This window comes from Esox lucius, chromosome 20 (assembly GCF_011004845.1).
Source record: "Esox lucius isolate fEsoLuc1 chromosome 20, fEsoLuc1.pri, whole genome shotgun sequence".
Lineage (NCBI taxonomy): Eukaryota > Metazoa > Chordata > Actinopteri > Esociformes > Esocidae > Esox > Esox lucius.
In genome coordinates this window covers 24,298,736-24,315,218 of record NC_047588.1, presented here as the reverse complement: position 1 = coordinate 24,315,218, position 16,483 = coordinate 24,298,736, and the positions used below count along the sequence as shown (strand labels likewise).

Sequence of the window (16,483 nt, the reverse complement as noted above, 5' to 3'; positions counted from 1 at the left end):
AAGAGTCCTTTTTAGTAACAGCATTCAACCCTCTATAGTCGACACAGAACCGTAGCTTTCCCCCTTTTTTAGGAACCATGACTACAGGGGCCGGCCACGAAATATTCGACGGCATGATAAAATCAGCTCTTTCCATCTCCTCCACAGCCTTGTCTGCAGGCTCCTGCCTCGCCAGTGGGATGCGTCTGGGTCTAATCTTCACTGGTTGGGGCGTCACCTGTGTCAATGTCATGCTGCACCAGGTGGGTGAGGCCATCTCCCCACGCGAAACAGTCCTTAAACTCAATCGGCAGATGTCCCAACCGTTTGCACTGCTCGCCGTTGAGTCCCTAACTGTTCCTCCTACGGACATCCCCATAGCCTGGAAAAGCTAGGGCAGGTGACGTGGGCAGCAGCGTGTCTGTGGTTTCCCTCAGCACGAAGATGGGGGGCCACCGGAGACAGCTGGTGGACAGGAGTGGGGGTTGAATCACTCTCCACCCTCCCCCCAACCCCCGCGGACAGGAGACACGGATCTGCAGCCCCCCTCTCTAAGCGGCTTCCCCCGGTGCGGACATTTCAACCTCAAACCCACCCCAAAGCACAAGGAGCCTGTGCCCAGGTCTAAATGACAGCCAACGTCCCTGAGAAAATCCAAACCCAGTATACAGGGGTCCTGCACTCTAGCCACCCACACTAGATGCAGCACTGTCTTCCCCCCTACTGTCAGTGACATCATCTTCTTTCCTAACATGGGGGCGGTCTCACCCGTCCCTGTTCGCAGCTGCCCCACTGTCGGTTCCCACAATAGACCCTCCGGAACGAAGTCTGGTCGCACGATTGTTACGGTGGATCCATTGTTCCACCAAGGCCGTGGAAGTCGTCCCCTCCACCGACAAGGGTACATGACAGAAGTCCCCGGCCATGGTGCGACCCACCACAACAATGTTTTTCATCTGTGGCTGCAGTCCCTTCTATGCCAGTGTGCAGTAGTGGTCCTGTAAGAGGGGGCGGGTCTAGGGTCCGTACTGCCCCTTCCATTACGAAACCCCTTCCGTTTCCCTGTGATTTGTCAGCAGAATGCTAGTCCCGGATCAAGTGACCAGATCGATCACACCCCCAACAAACCCGGTCGTTAAGGCGACGACGTGGAGTCGCATAGGGCTGAGGCGGAGCTGGCTGGGAGATGGCCCGAATCAGCCCAGTTATCTAAGTTGCCAATGACAGCTTGTCACCATTCACCCTGCACTCCTCTGCAGTTCTCGTTCATGTTGGCGCCGCCGACGGACTTTGGGACCTTGACAGGACAGTTAGCAATAGTAGGTAGCGCAATGCCATCTTTGTTGTTGCTGACACCGAGGTAAACTTCCGTAGTGCTGCGACTCCTGTGCATGCTCCTGCTTGATCCCCGCACAACCAGCCAATGGCGCCACCTCCGCATGTTGGCTACGGTCAGAACCTAACACAGCCTCCGCTAACAGTCGTGTCAATTCCCTCACAGGGAGCCACAATTAAATTTGGTTTGACTTCACCATGTTCAATTCTGACATCTGCCTTTTCTTCTTTAACTTTAAGGCATGTGCCCAGCTTTCCTTCGTCGCGTGCAGCCATCCTCATGACTGTAGCGAGTGGCCGAATCAATGGATAGGTAGGAGCACTTAACTTCCTAGGTGGACAGACTGAGCCAGAGGCACGGGAGTGGTTCTCAATCAATTTAATTGATGACTAAAATTAGGCAGTTATCGGCAACTGCCTACACCAAACCAAACTAAGAATGTCTACACACCAGAACAGAGTCCAGGATGATGCTATCATGGCCATCGTGACAAATCTGAACAACATCTCTAGGCAGACACTCCAGCGGACACTACACGAGGCTGATCTCCATGGATGTCAACCAAGGAGGACTCCACTTCTCCAGGACAGGCACAGAAAAGCTTGCCTAGTCTTTCCCAAAGCTCACCTGCAGTTGAATGCTATCCAGGGGAGGCCCTGGACAGGGCCCAACAGGCAGGTAGTCAATCCACCCACATTGCCAAGCATCAATCAAAGGGACCACTTACCAACCGTAATCAGCCTGAATGAGTATCAGCCCTTTTATGGTTGAATTGCTGAAAAAAATCTACTGAAGTGCACCAATAAGAAGAGACTTACTTGGGCCAAGACACACAAGAAATGGGCAATAGACCGGGGGAAATCTGTCCTTTGGTCTGATGAGTCCAAATTTGAGATTCTTGGTTCCAACTCCTGTGTCTTTGTGAGTGGGTGAACAGATAATCTCCGCTTGTGTGGTTTCTACCGGGAGGAGAAGGTGTGATGCTATGGGGGTGCTATGCTAGTGACACTGTAAGTTATTTAGTATTCAAGCCATACTCAACCAGCATTCTGTAGAGATATGCCATCCCATCTGGTTTGCGCTTAGTTGGTCTTTGCGTTGACACTGGAATTTTGCGGGTACTATTTAATGAAGCTGCCTGCTGAGGACCTGTGAGGCATCTGTTTCTCAAACTAGGCACTCTAATGTATTTGTCCTCCTGCTCAGTTATGACCATTGTGACTATTGGTAATTTTTTTGACCTTTTTAATAATTAAAACCCCTGGTTATCTATGGTGCAGTTTAGTGTTTCCTCTGGAAATTTATTCCAGAGGTGGGGGGGTTAAAACTGCTGAAACAACGGCATGTAATTTGACTATACAGTATGAAAACCCACAAAGTACTCATATCAAATGGTTGTGTGAAAAGAGGCTTGTTTTATACTAAGCTACCTTTCTGAACCACCCTTACAGAAAGGCTCATAATCCACCAGTCAAACTGGTTTGACCAAATGTTACTTGTTTGAAAGCCTGACTACTCTTAGTATGCATTACATTAGACAATCAGCTCATATATCATGGGTCTTAAATTGTCATGCCTGTGTTTGTAATGTTCACCAATTATACTGTTGTGGTATATTTCAGGTAAAATCCTATGATAGTGTTTGATTTGCTCTGGTGGTACTGTCAGTGAGTGTGCTTCTACGTGTGTCTCCTGCATTCTACACCATTTCCTGTGTAATCATAGGACACCACACTGATGCCTGTAATTGGAATAACATCCTGCACACCTTTCACAAATGGATAGATCAGGAGTGAGTGGTATTTTTGTTGTAGCACACAGAGATGGTGAGAGAGGGGCTATGACAAAGAACATGTAATGGTTTTATTAGGCTGTGATCAGAGTGACTGATAAAAAGGGACCCCTGAGCGCTTACTGACCTGGTCCATAATGATTCCCTTAATTCCAGGCTATGATTGCTGTTAGAAATTCCAATTAAAAGGCATGTGTGAAAGCCGGAGCATGGTAAGAATGGTTCTTAATTGCCATGAGTTATCATCTGTACCAGTGTAATTGAGCCCCCATCTTAAGGGTGGCACATCTGACAAATTGATTTAATACCGAAGCAATTCCCCCATCCCTAATGATGGACCAGAGCCCTTTCTATGCTGGGCCACAGGCACACAGACAATTGTGTGTGTGGTAATTATTAACCTTCGGAAAAGGGCTTGGACACGCTACAACCAGCGCAGACAGGGCCCATAGATCTTAGCCTATGCTCCAGGTGTGCCCTGAGCTTTACCCTTCATACTGAAGCTCTCTGTAGAGAGAGAGAGATTGGGGCTAGTATGGATAGTCACTATAAAGTACATCTATTAGTCACTATAACACATGAGGTCGTGAAGCAGTGGCTAGATGGTAGCGTTGACGATGTCATCTATTACTTGCTCACAGTTTCCTGTTTCTTAGAGAAGGTGGTGCATGTAGAAAGTGTCAAGGAGGTCTGCAGTGCAGTCTGTTTTCTCAGGTCACTGAACGAGTTTGGCCAGTTTTGACAGCATGATTCATTTTCTGCCTGTTTCAACATGCCAAATATTTGGTCTAGGCTTTTCATTTTGTGAGGGAATTTTTCAATGTTGTAGAAATCAATACTATACAATATCTGACTTCATGGAATTAAATATATTTAATCTATAATTAAAACAAATATCAACACAAAACACATACAATTTCTAAGTTATTTGAGTTGTTGTTTGTGTATGAAAATCAGTCAGTAGAAATTACATGAATGTAAAATGTCTGCATAAAATGTAGTGGATAATTTCTAGGACCATTTATTTCCAATCATGAAACACTGGTGGAACACTACATTTTGTGTCATATTTGTTTAGTACACATTTGTTTGACTTATGCAATTCACCCTCCATCCACCAATCCATCAACTGGCTGATACATAGCAGGCTGGCCCAACCTATTTGGTAATTTCTTGTGTCATTAAAAAAAAAAAAAAAATATATATATATATATATTTTTTTTTTCTACATATGGTAATGAATGTTTGATTTGGAAGTGAGGAGAGATGTACACACACTCTTACTCAAACTCACGTGCACATATACAATTCCACGCATGGACTTGCGCACACACTCAGTCTACCCAAATTTTTGTCATCTGTTTTCTGCGTTCCCCAGGAACACATAGCTGCTGCTAGGGCTAAAGCAAATGGGGATCCAAATAAACATTCCTAAAGCAGTAGCTGAAAGATTAAGCTGTTGTTACGTCTTTTTGACAGACATTTTGATCAATGTCCGAAAACATAGTATTAAAAGGCAGTAATAACAAATGAAAACAAAAATTTTGATTATATGGCTAGAAGTAATTTTTGGACTGTCTTTCTATGCGCACAACTCTCTCACTCAGGTAGAGCAGGGTTGAGTTAACTCAAGTGTGGCGTCCTCTGGTTATATTGCTCTTCCCCCATTAAAATGATTTGATAGAACTTTGTGAAATAAAAAGACAAATGTTCTGTCACAGAGAAACTCAACATTGGGGAACCCAAATTGGTTCTGGTACATACCATATGCATTTTTACATTTTTAAAACCTGAAACTGAATTTTATGATGAAATTCCTATGGTATATACCACAATCAAATATGCTTCCTCAATTTTGTGTTTTGGTTGTGATAGAACATAACTTTTTTATATAAATAATTGTTATTCCTTGCCAATGATAGAAAAAGTTCTATCATTGGCATTAGTCTCGCAAGGCCGTACCTCCAAATCTCGTCACGCCTCTTTGGTAGGTCTGACACTATTGTATTTCAAAAAAGTAATCATGAGTTTAGCTTTCCGTGGAGACAAGATGAGCTCTCTCCTGTCAAACCCTGATACTCTCCACTTCCCTTTATAGGATCGGCCTGCCAGATAGGATGCAGTCCAAGAGTGCCGAGCCTGAAACACCCATCCCTCAGTTAGTGCAAAGGAGGGTCTGATCAGTGTGGACGACAGCTGAACAGAGAGATAGTCAGCTTGGGCAGTTTATACAGGTGCATCTAAAAAAATATAAATATTGTGGATATTAGTTCACTTTTTCCGTAATTCGAATCAAAAAGTGACACCGTCATATATTCTAGATTCATTGCATATAAAGTGAAACATTTGAAGCCTTTTTTGTTTCAATCTTGATGATTATGGCTTACAGCTCATGGAAATCAAAAATCCAGTATCTCAAAATATTCTGAACAAAACATTTACAATACAGAAATATCAACCTGAGAAGAGTTCTAATCAGCTAATTGACTCTCTGAGCCTCCAGTACACACAACCACAATCATGTGGAAGACTGCTGACTTGACAGTTGTCCAGAAGACACCCATTGACACCCTCCACGAGGAGGGTAAGTCACATATCATTGCTGAAAGGGCTGGCTGTCTGCAGAGTGCTGTATCAAAGCATATTCATGGAAGGTTGACTGGAAGGGAAAAGTGTGGTAGGAAAAGGTGCACAAGCAGCAGGGATGACTGCAGGCTTGAGAGGATTGTCAAGCAAAGCAGATTCAAGAATTTGGGGAAGCTTCACAAGGAGTGGACTGAGGCTGGAGTCAGTTAATCAAGAGCCACCACACAAAATTGTGTCCAGGAAATGGGCTACAAATGTCGCATTCCTATTGTCAAGCCAATCCTGAATCAAAGGCAATATCAGAAGCATCTTACCTGGGCGAAGGAGAAAAAGAACTGGACCGTTGCTCAGTGGTCTAAAGTCCTCACTTCAGATGAAAGTACATTTTGCATTTTCATTTGGAAATCAAGGTCCCAGAGTCTGGAGGAAGAGTGGAGAGGCACAGAATCCAAGTTGCTTGAAGTCTAGTAAGAATTTTCCACAGTCAGTGATTTGGGGTGCCGTGTCATCTACCGGTGTTTGTCCACTGTGTTTTATCAAGTACAGAGTCAATGTAGCCATCTACCAGGAGATTTTAGAGCACTTCATGCTTCCATCTGCTGACAAGCTTTATGGAGATGCTGATTTCCTTTTCCAGCAGGACTTGGCACCTGTCCACAGTGCCAAATGACTGGTAACTGGTTTGCTGCCCATGGTATTACTGTGCTTGATTGGCAAGCCATCTCGACTGACCTGAACCCCATAGAGAATCTATGGGGTATTGTCAAGAGGAAAGTGAGATACACCAGACCCAACAACACAGGCAAGCTTAAGGCAGTCATCAAAGCAGCCTGGGCTTCCATAACACTTCACAAGTGCCACAGGTTGATTGCCTCCATTCCACGCTACACTGATGCAGTAATTCACGCAAAATGAGCCCCGACCAAGTATTGAGTGCATAAATTAACATACTTAGGAAATCTTTGCAGGTGTTTTGAGTTAATTAGCTGATTGGAGCTCTTCTAAATTTGACATTTCTGTATTATACATTTTTTATTTTAATATTTTGAGATACTGGATTTTTGAATTCCATGAGCTGTAAGCTGTAATCATCAAGATTGAAACAAAAAAGGCTTGAAATGTTTCACTTAGTGTAATCTAGAATATGTGATTGTGTCACTTTTTGATTTGAATTACAGAACAACATTTTTCTAAATTTTTTAGATGACCCTGTAGATCCTTTGTGTCAGAGCCGAGCGGTCTTGTTTAAGTGACCTTTCCGACTAGTTTGGGTCGTGGAGATCAATCTGAGGGGCATAATACAGTGTCCCTTCAGAAGTGCTGATTTCTTGAGGAGGGTAGTGTCTGGCCAGCGTGAAGTCATATGGGACACAGTGAGTTTACATCGATGGGTTGGTGAAGAATGGTAGAATATTTCTGAAGTAAGGGGATGGGGGTTGATTGGGCAACAGGACTTGAGTCTTTGCAGGATCTCATCTACAGGAAGTGGGGTAAATAAATGCATATACACTTTTGGCGTGTGAGGGACCAGGGAACTCACTATCCAGAGTGAATGAGCTGCGGATGCTATGAAGTGGTTGACAAAGTCATTTTCTTGAGGGAAGGTAGAGGTGAAGGTTTGAGAAAGCTTGAAATTTGAAGTTATTGCGGCTTTTGCAATGTATGGAGAGCATGGCAAAGTAGTAACAAGAAGGTAAATGGATGATTGGTCTCCTGGATATTTTTGTTTTCATCCATTTTTGCTCAGCTGCCCAGAGCAATCTGATATAAGCTTGCAGGGACTCAATTAGACAGCGGGTTGGGGGTGAACTGCTTGGCTGGCCTGGAGGAAAGGGAACTGTGAAAGAAGTATGATGTCCAGAGGCGGACAGTAGGAGAAACAGAATCAAAAGTAAAATAGGGAAAAGGCATTAGCAGATCGAGGGATGATAGGATGCAACGCTATTGTTGGCTTAGTAGCCAGCCAATCATTTTGAGCAATCCAGCAAAAATGCCAAGGCCATTTATAATAAATCCATAACAAAGGAAATGCCCTGTTCATTATGTTGCTATCACTCGCCTCCTTGCTGTAGATTAATTGCTTGAAATAATCATGCTTTTTTGGGGGGAGTGGAGTCTCAGAGTTGGCTTACTGAAAATACTTAATCACTATTAGTAGAATTTTCTGAATTTCTCATTAGACGGGCCAAAATATTTTTTAGATGGCCTGCCTAAGGGTTTCTATTGCAGAAAAAAAACCTTAATCTACAAATCTCTTGGCCTTTTGCTTGGCTTCTCACTCATTCAATATGCGTATTACCAACATTTATTCTAAAGTTGGCCTGCTTCACCCCCGCTGCCAAGTATACACTTGTAAAAATGACAATCCTGTCAATCTTCAACAAAAGTGAAAGTCTTTCAGCTTTCCACTAAAAGCTTGTAAATACATTTGATTTAATCTACAGTACCACACTGCCTTAGCACATCTGCTTTATAACTGGCGCCTATAAGTGGCTCATTACTGGAGCAATGGTACTTATTTGCAAGTCTCTTAGGTAAATGGCCCGCCAGTCTTTGCTTACATCGGTTTTCTAGTGGATTTCTCACTATGGTCACTCCTAAAGCATAAGTGTCCTTTAGAAAATGTTCATTTCAGTTTGCTGCTATCAATGTTGGAACAAAAGACTGTCAAGCCTAAAACTCACTTCACTCCATCAATAATGGAATTAACTTTGCTCTCTGATTAATTCCCCTGCCTAATCTTCCCCAAAAAAACTCTGTCTCCTGCTGTATTTAGTGTAATTTAAGTTTATTTGTCTATTCCTTCTATATAGTGTTTACATTGTTCATTTAGTGTTTTCTTTTCTTTTTTTTTTCTTTTCAGTACTGATGTTCTTTAGTGCTGCCTTCTCTTGTGTTTGAATGCCTTTGGTTCCATGTAGCTCATGGTTGAGAATGGTGCTTGCACTGTTAGTGTTGTGTGTTCCATTCCCATATAGCCGGTATGATTATAAATGCATTCACTCACTGCGGGAAGTCACTCTGGAATTACTAACAAGTAAAATCACAGATCAGCCATAACATTATGACCACTGACAGGTGAAGAGAATAACACTGATAATCTTGTTATCATGGCACCTGTCAGTGTGTGGGATATATTAGGCAGCTAGTGAACATTCTGTCCTCAAAGTTGATGTGTTAGAAGCAGGAGAAATGAGCAAGCGTAAGGATCTGAGCGACTTTGACAAGAGCCAAAGCGTTGCTTACCTGGAGAACACATGGCACCAGGATGCACTATGGGAAAGAGGCAAGTCGGCCTGAGGCAGTGTGATGCTTTGGGCAATGTTTTGCTGGAAAACCTGGGGTCCCACCATTCATGTGGATGTTACTTTGACACGTACCACCTACCTGAGCATTGTTGCAAACCATATGCACCCTTTCATGGCAACGCTGTTCCCTGATGGCATTAGCCTCTTTCAGCAGTATAATGTGCCCTGCCACAAAACAGAAATGGTTCAGGAATGGTTTAAGAAACACAACAAAGAGTTCAAGGTGTTGAATTGGCCTTCAAATTCCCCAGATCTCAATCCAATCGAACATCTGTGGGATGTGCTGGACAAACCGGTCCGATCCACGGAGGCCCCACCTCGCAACTGCAAACGTCTTGGTACCAGATACCACAGCACACCTAAGAGGTCTAGTGGTGTCCATGCCTCTACGGGTCAGGGCTCTTTTGGCAGCAAAAGGGAGACCTACACAATATTAGGCAGGTGGCCATAATATTATGGCTGATCAGTGTATACTTGTTAAGGAATCTCAACATAGAACCTGCAAAACAGTATATTCCTTTACAAACCTTTTTCTGTGTCTGTCTTTCTGTATGTCTTTCTTTCTGTATCTGTCTGTATGTCTATCTGTCTATATGTCTATCTGGCTCTCTACCTCTACCTAACTAGGGGCTGAACAGGCAGCATGAGCAGGTTACCTTTCTGGATAACAAAGAGAAGATGGCATCAAAGAAGAGGACTGGAGTCATAGTTGGAGTCCTCATCGCTCTGCTTATCCTGGCAGCTGTGACAGGATTCCTAATCTGGCTGTTTGTTAGTGAGTAAAAATGTTGTGCCCTGTTTAAGACTAAAATATAAGGTTATAAAAAAGGGGGACGTGGCCGCCAATGTTGGTCTTAATTGGTACCCCCTCCAAATAATAAGAACAATATAAAAATGGCCCCCCATTATTTCAAACTCACTGTTGGACCCCTGCAAATACATGCAATAAATAATAAAGTAGGAACCTACAGTTCCTGTGGGTTCCCTCTTTTTGGGTAAACTGCAACAGAAATACTCAACCATGAGCACCAAGGGCCATTCGAAGGAACTAAAGATCTAAGTTTTGGAAAGCCACAGAATAGAGTAAAAACCTGCTGCCCTCTGCAGGAAAGCTGAAACTGAGATCCAAGTTCACTTTTCAACATGACAATGATCTGAAGCACCTGGGGATATTAAAATGGAATGCAGAAGCTAAGGAATACAAATTTAAACTTGAGTGGCCTGATTAGAGCCCTGACCTAAATCAAATAAACCAGAAAAGAACCATGCAAGCCTAGTTCAGACTTTAAATTAAATGGGAAAAACATGGTTATTACCACCCACACTGGATTCGAACTCTGGTCTCCCACATGAGTGGCTGTGGCATTAACCCCTACACCGCGGCGCTATACGCTTGTACAGTGTTGGTATATCATCTCGACGTTAGATCATTTTGTCACGCGTTAACATCATGCCAAGTTTGAATATTTTGTTTCTTATTAAGTTTCCCTCCACCACAAATAGCATGTATGAAATGTATGGCTTTTGCCACTGGCCGTTTTAACAGCTCATTAGCCAGTAATGGGCTTACTAGTATCTAACTTACTACTTGAACTTAACACAGCCAAAGCTATTTCATGGCGCCAAAGTGTTTTTCTTTCATTCGTGAATGATATTGATACAATAACTATCAATATAGGTGATGATAACCTGACTTTTTATCAAGTGAAAAGACGAGAGAAACGTGGAAACCTGTACAATTTTACTGCCCAAGGGGTTTTGATCTAGCCTTTATTACCGCAAAAATCATGCACGGATGCGTACCTTGACAATCCACCAGAAATAGTCGCAATATAAACAGTTATTTTAGGCTTACAATAATGTAGATACTGAAGGTTATAGCCAGCAAAGTTTTTGTCTACATAGAACAAATCCTAATGCATAATTTGTTTTGACTGTGACGAGATTTGAATGCGGGACCTATTAGTTGCAGGTCTGCATCTCTAACCACTACGCTATTTAACAAGGGGTAGTCAGGCAGTCACTCTCTCACTCAATAAGAAAGAGACATTCACTCTTCAATGTTTGGCATGACTTGAAGACTGCTGTCCATCAATGCTCAGCAAGGTCAACTATTTTAATGTCTAGAAGTGCAAAGTTGCCTGCAGTCCAGATTTTTTACCCCCTGAAAACATTTGGTAAATTATGAAACGTAAAATATGACGAAGGAGACCCTGAGCTGTTGAGCAGCTGAAATCCTGTATCATTTCACTTTCAAAACTACTGCAGTTGGTGTCGTCAGTTCCCAAACTGTTACAGAGTACAGGTGATGCTACACAATGGAAAATATGCCCCTTTCCCAACATTTCTGAAATGTGTTGCTGGTATCAAATTCAAAATGGGCATGTATTTTTCCCAAAACAATAACATTTCTCAGTTTCAACATTTGATATGTTGTCTTTGTACTATTTTCAATAAAATATAGGGATAAATGACTTGCACATTGTTACATTCTGTTTATTTGCATTTTACTCAGCATCCCAACTTTTTGGAAAAGGTGGTTGTACATCATAAATTAATTAAATATCCTATTAAGTGTAGAGTATGGTATGGTGTGTAGGTAAGTGATAATGAAGACCGTATTTACACCGTATGAAATTGAGGCACTAACAGAACAAAATGTTAATTAGTTCCATTGCGCACTTGCCGAATGCTTTTTAAATCATTTCTTTTTTGTATTGTTAATTGCTGAAACGTGAACAGAGCTAAATGGGTTTTTTATGCTCATGGAAAGACTTGGTTCGTAATTGACAGTCCTTCCAATTGTAAATGGAAAATCGAAACCTGTCATCTACAGAACACAGGCAGGGGATTTCATATTAGCCCCACAGTGGAACACTACCTGACTGTTTCTTTGAAAGCCTAATTGTTTGATATAAATATCTGAAATGAGTGGAACATTTTTCATATCTAATTTGCCACTGACGTCTCCCTGTCTCAACAGGCCTCCATTTGGTTGTCATTAATAATTCATTAAAGTAGCAAGATGCGGAATAAATAGCCTGACAGAAAAGCAGATACACGCTATGGCCGGATCAGATAAACAAACTACCAATTCTCCTAAATCACTTTTGTTCTCTATTGATCAAAGTGGCATAGAAGCAGTTATTAACCTTCTTTGAAGGTTTAATAGTTATTGGTGTTTCTTGTAGAATTGTATTAAATTACTTTCTCCCCCCCCCCCCAGTCAAAGGCAAGGAGTTCGAGGCTACCCGATTCGAGGCTGCCCTAAGTAGGCAGCGTGTCCCAGCACAGCGAATGTTTAGTGGCCATATGAAGCTGGATAACCTGCCCTATGACCCAAAGCTGGAGGACCCCAACACCACCGAGTTTAAAGACCTGGCAGATGACCTTGAAATTCTTGTGAGTTTGACTCCGATGCTCTGCCCTGGTTATGTTGTGTTCAATAGCTGACTGTAGGTTTCTTCTGAGGGGGTCAAATATACAGACAAAAGTGACAGATGCCTTTATAGTCTTGTCAGATCTGTAAATTATTTTTTTAGGTGTAAATGAATGACTGGCCCAATACCCTAGTTAAACTCTTCCCCCTTTGCCATAAGAGCCCAGTTCCATTGTTGTATCGGTTGTCTGTAATCAAACAAATAAATTAACATTACGACAATCAGCGTTTGCGTCGAAGTAAAACCTCTTATGCTACAAAGGTTATTGAATGCTCCTAGTGCAAAAATCATTAGTTACTCTAACCATTAGGAAAGAAAACATAGCTCAAGAAAACAACGATGTAAGATATCAAATAAAATTTGAAAAACATCAGATCATAATAGCTTGCTGAATCTGTAGCTACCTACTAACCAGTAGGCTGTTTGCTGATTCTTTGGGGTGTGCTCAGATTCTGGCCAAATATTTAAAACAGCAGTTCATAAAACATTTAGAACAAGCCAGTACACTGTCATAATCAGTTTCATTATGCATGATGTCAGTCTACTTGCAATTGGTAATATACAGTGGGGAGAACAAGTATTGGATGCACTGCTGATTTTGCAAGGTTTTCCTACTTACAAAGCATGTAGAAGGTACTCTTCAACTGTGAAAGACAGAATCTTAAAAAATAAATCCAGAAAATCACATTGTATGATTTTAAAATAATTAATTAGCATTTTATTGCATGACATAAGTATTTGATCACCTACCAACCAGTAAGAATTCCGTCTCTCACAGACCTGTTAGTTTTTCTTTAAGAAGCCCTCCTGTTCTCTACTCATTACCTGTATTAACTGCACCTGTTTGAACTGGTTACCTGTATAAAATACACCTGTCCACACACTCAATCAAACAGACGCCAACCTCTCCACAATGGCCAAGACCAGAGAGCTGTGTAAGGACATCAGGGATGAAATTGTAGACCTGCACAAGGCTGGGATGGGCTACAGGACAATAATAAAGCAGCTTGGTGAGAAGGCAACAACTGTTGGCGCAATTATTAGAAAATGGAAGAAGTTCAAGATGGCGGTCAATCTCCCTCAGTCTGGGGCTCCATGCAAGATCTCAACTCGTGGGGCATCAATGATCATGAGGAAGGTGAGGGATCAACCCAGAACTACACGGCAGGACCTGGTCAATGACCTGAAGAGAGATGGGACCACAGTCTCGAAGAAAACCATTAGTAACACACTAAGCCGTCATGGATTAAAATCCATTCTGAAGTTTGCCAATGACCATCTGGATGATCCAGAGGAGGAATGGGAGAAGGTCATGTGGTCTGATGAGACAAAAATAGAGCTTTTTGGTCTTAACTCCACTCGCCGTGTTTGGAGGAAGAAGGATGAGTACAACCCCAAGAACACCATCCCAACCATGAAGCATGGAGCTGGAAAAAAAATTTGGGGATACTTTTCTGCATAGGGGACAGGACGACTGCACTGTATTGTGGGGAGGATGGATGGGGCCATGTATCGTGATATCTTTGCTAACAACCTCCTTCCCTCAGTAAGAGCATTGAAGATTGGTCGTGGCTGGGTCTTCCAGCATGACAACGACCCAAAACACACAGCCAGAGCAACTAAGTAGTGGCTCCGTAAGAAGCATCTCAAGGTCCTGGAGACCAGTCTCCAGACCTGAACCCAATAGAAAATCTTTGGAGGGAGCTGCAAGTCTGTATTGCCCGGCGACAGCCCCGAAACCTGAAGGATCTGGAGGAGGTCTGTATGGAGGAGTGGGCCAAAATCCCTTCTGCAGTGTGTGCAAACCTGGTCAAGAACTACAGGAAATGTGTGATCTCTATAATTGCAAACAAAGGTTTCTGTACCAAATATTAAGTTCTGCTTTTCTGATGTATCAAATACTTATGTCATGCAATAAAATGCCAATTAATTACTTAAAAATCATGCTTTGTAAGTGGGAAACCCTGCAAAATCGGCAGTGTATCAAATACTTGTTCTCCCCACTGAATGTGTTGCTATATGCTCATTGTCATCAAAACCGCTTGGATTCAAACTTGGAAAGTCATGGCTAACTGAGGTATATTTGTGATTACACGTATAGATTTTGGACATACATCCAGCCCAAAATGGGAGTTTTTGAAAAATAGACTAATCAACCCAGACTGCATCTGTAACCTACTGGATTACAATTTTTATGTTTGGGTTATTCTCCAGCTTGATACCAACTACAAACAAGTTGAGCGCCTTTCCAAGTACTACACCAAGTCTGTGGTGACTGCCTTCAGGTAGGAGAGAATTCTGGAATGTGGAGTTTCAGCATGTTAGTAATTAACTGTAGTCACTGTTCATAAAATACAAATATAAACCTGTATACTCCCATTGTCAGATGACCATAGAATCATACCATTGGCATAATTTGTATGTGCAACAGATTGTATTACAATTAATCTATAATAAGGGCTGCATGATTTTGACAAATATTGCAATTATGGTTATGATTTGCGATTTTCAAACATGGGTGTAAACAGCATAGATAATCTCACAAAGAAATGTAGGTGATAGCCTACATAATGTGCTATTAAGTTCAGTATTTTCTATTATTACCAATTTGAATGTGCAATCTGTGTCAAACTCTTTTTACTGCTCATTTAGTACAATTGTGTTTTCTATGTTTGTACCGTTGCCATTCAGTGAGGGGAAAAACGTATTTAATCCACTGCTGATTTTATACGTTTGCCCACTGACAATGTAGTGATCAGTCCATAATTTTAATTGTAGGTTTATTTGAACTGACACAGAATAACAAAAATTATTTTAATTAGTGAAATAAGTATTTGATCCCCTCTCTATCAGAAAGATTTCTGGCTCCCAGGTGTATTTTATACAGGTAATGAGCTGGGATTAGGAGCACACTCTTAAAGGGAAAATACACCTGCCCACAGAAGCAATCAATCAATCAGATTCCAAACTCTCCACCATGGCCAAGATCAAAGAGCTGTCCAAGGATGTCAGGGACAAGATTGTAGACCTACACAAGGCTGGAATGGGCTACAAGACCATCGCCAAGCTGCTTGGTGAGAAGGTGACAACAGTTGGTGCAATAATTTGCAAATGGAATAAACATAAAATAACTATCAATCTCCTCTCTGGGGCTCCATGTCACCTCATGGAGTTGCGGTGATCATGAGAATGGTGAGGAATCAGCCCAGAACTACACTGGAGGATCTTGTCAGTGATATCAAGGCAGCTGGGACCATAGTCACCAAGAAAACAATTGGTAACACACTACGCCATGAAGGACTGAAGTCCTGCAGCGCCCGCAAGTCCCCCTGCTCAAGAAAGCACATGTACAGGCCCGTCTGAAGTTTGCCAGTGAACATCTGAATGATTCAGAGGAGAACTGGGTGAAAGTGTTATTGTCAGATGAGACCAAAATCGAGCTCTTTGGCATCAACTCAACCCACCATGTTTGGAGGAGGAGGAATGCTGCATATGACCCCAAGAACACCATCCCCACCGTCAAACATGGAGGTGGAAACATTGTGCTTTGGGGGTGTTTTTCTGCTAAGGGGAGAGGACAATTTGACCGCATCAAAGGGACGAAGGACGGGGCCATGTACCGTCAAATCTTGGGCCAGTGCATTGAAAATGGGTTGTAGATGGGTATTCCAGCATGACAATGACCCAAAACACACGGCCAAGGCAACAAAGGATTGGCTCAAGAAGAAGCACATTAAGGTCCTGGAGGGGCCTAGCCAGTCTACAGATCTTAATCCCATAGAACATCTGTGGAGGGAGCTGAAGGTTCTAGTTGCCAAACGTCAGCCTCGAAACCTTAATGACTTGGAGAAGATCTGCAAAGAGGAGTGGAATAAAATACCTCCTGAGATGTGTGCAAACCTGGTGGACAACTACAAGAAACATCTGACCTCTGTGATTGCCAACAAGGGTTTTGCCACCAAGTACTAAGTCATGTTTTGCAGAGGGGTCGAATACCTATTTCACTCATTAAAATCAATTTATATATTTATTTTTTTACAAA

The 16,483-nt window shown here is 42.3% G+C and overlaps 1 protein-coding gene across 1 annotated transcript in view; it reads left to right on the top strand.

Moving 5' to 3' along the window:
• The window catches only part of zmp:0000001114 (suppressor of tumorigenicity 14 protein homolog), a 43,746-nt gene that overhangs the window by 6,266 nt on the left and 20,997 nt on the right, over positions 1-16,483 (top strand). The window contains exons 2-4 of the mRNA XM_010885046.5: positions 9,629-9,776; positions 12,228-12,403; positions 14,656-14,726. Of these exons, the coding sequence (XP_010883348.1) occupies positions 9,629-9,776; positions 12,228-12,403; positions 14,656-14,726 (395 nt within the window). The remainder of the gene's footprint in view (positions 1-9,628; positions 9,777-12,227; positions 12,404-14,655; positions 14,727-16,483) is intronic.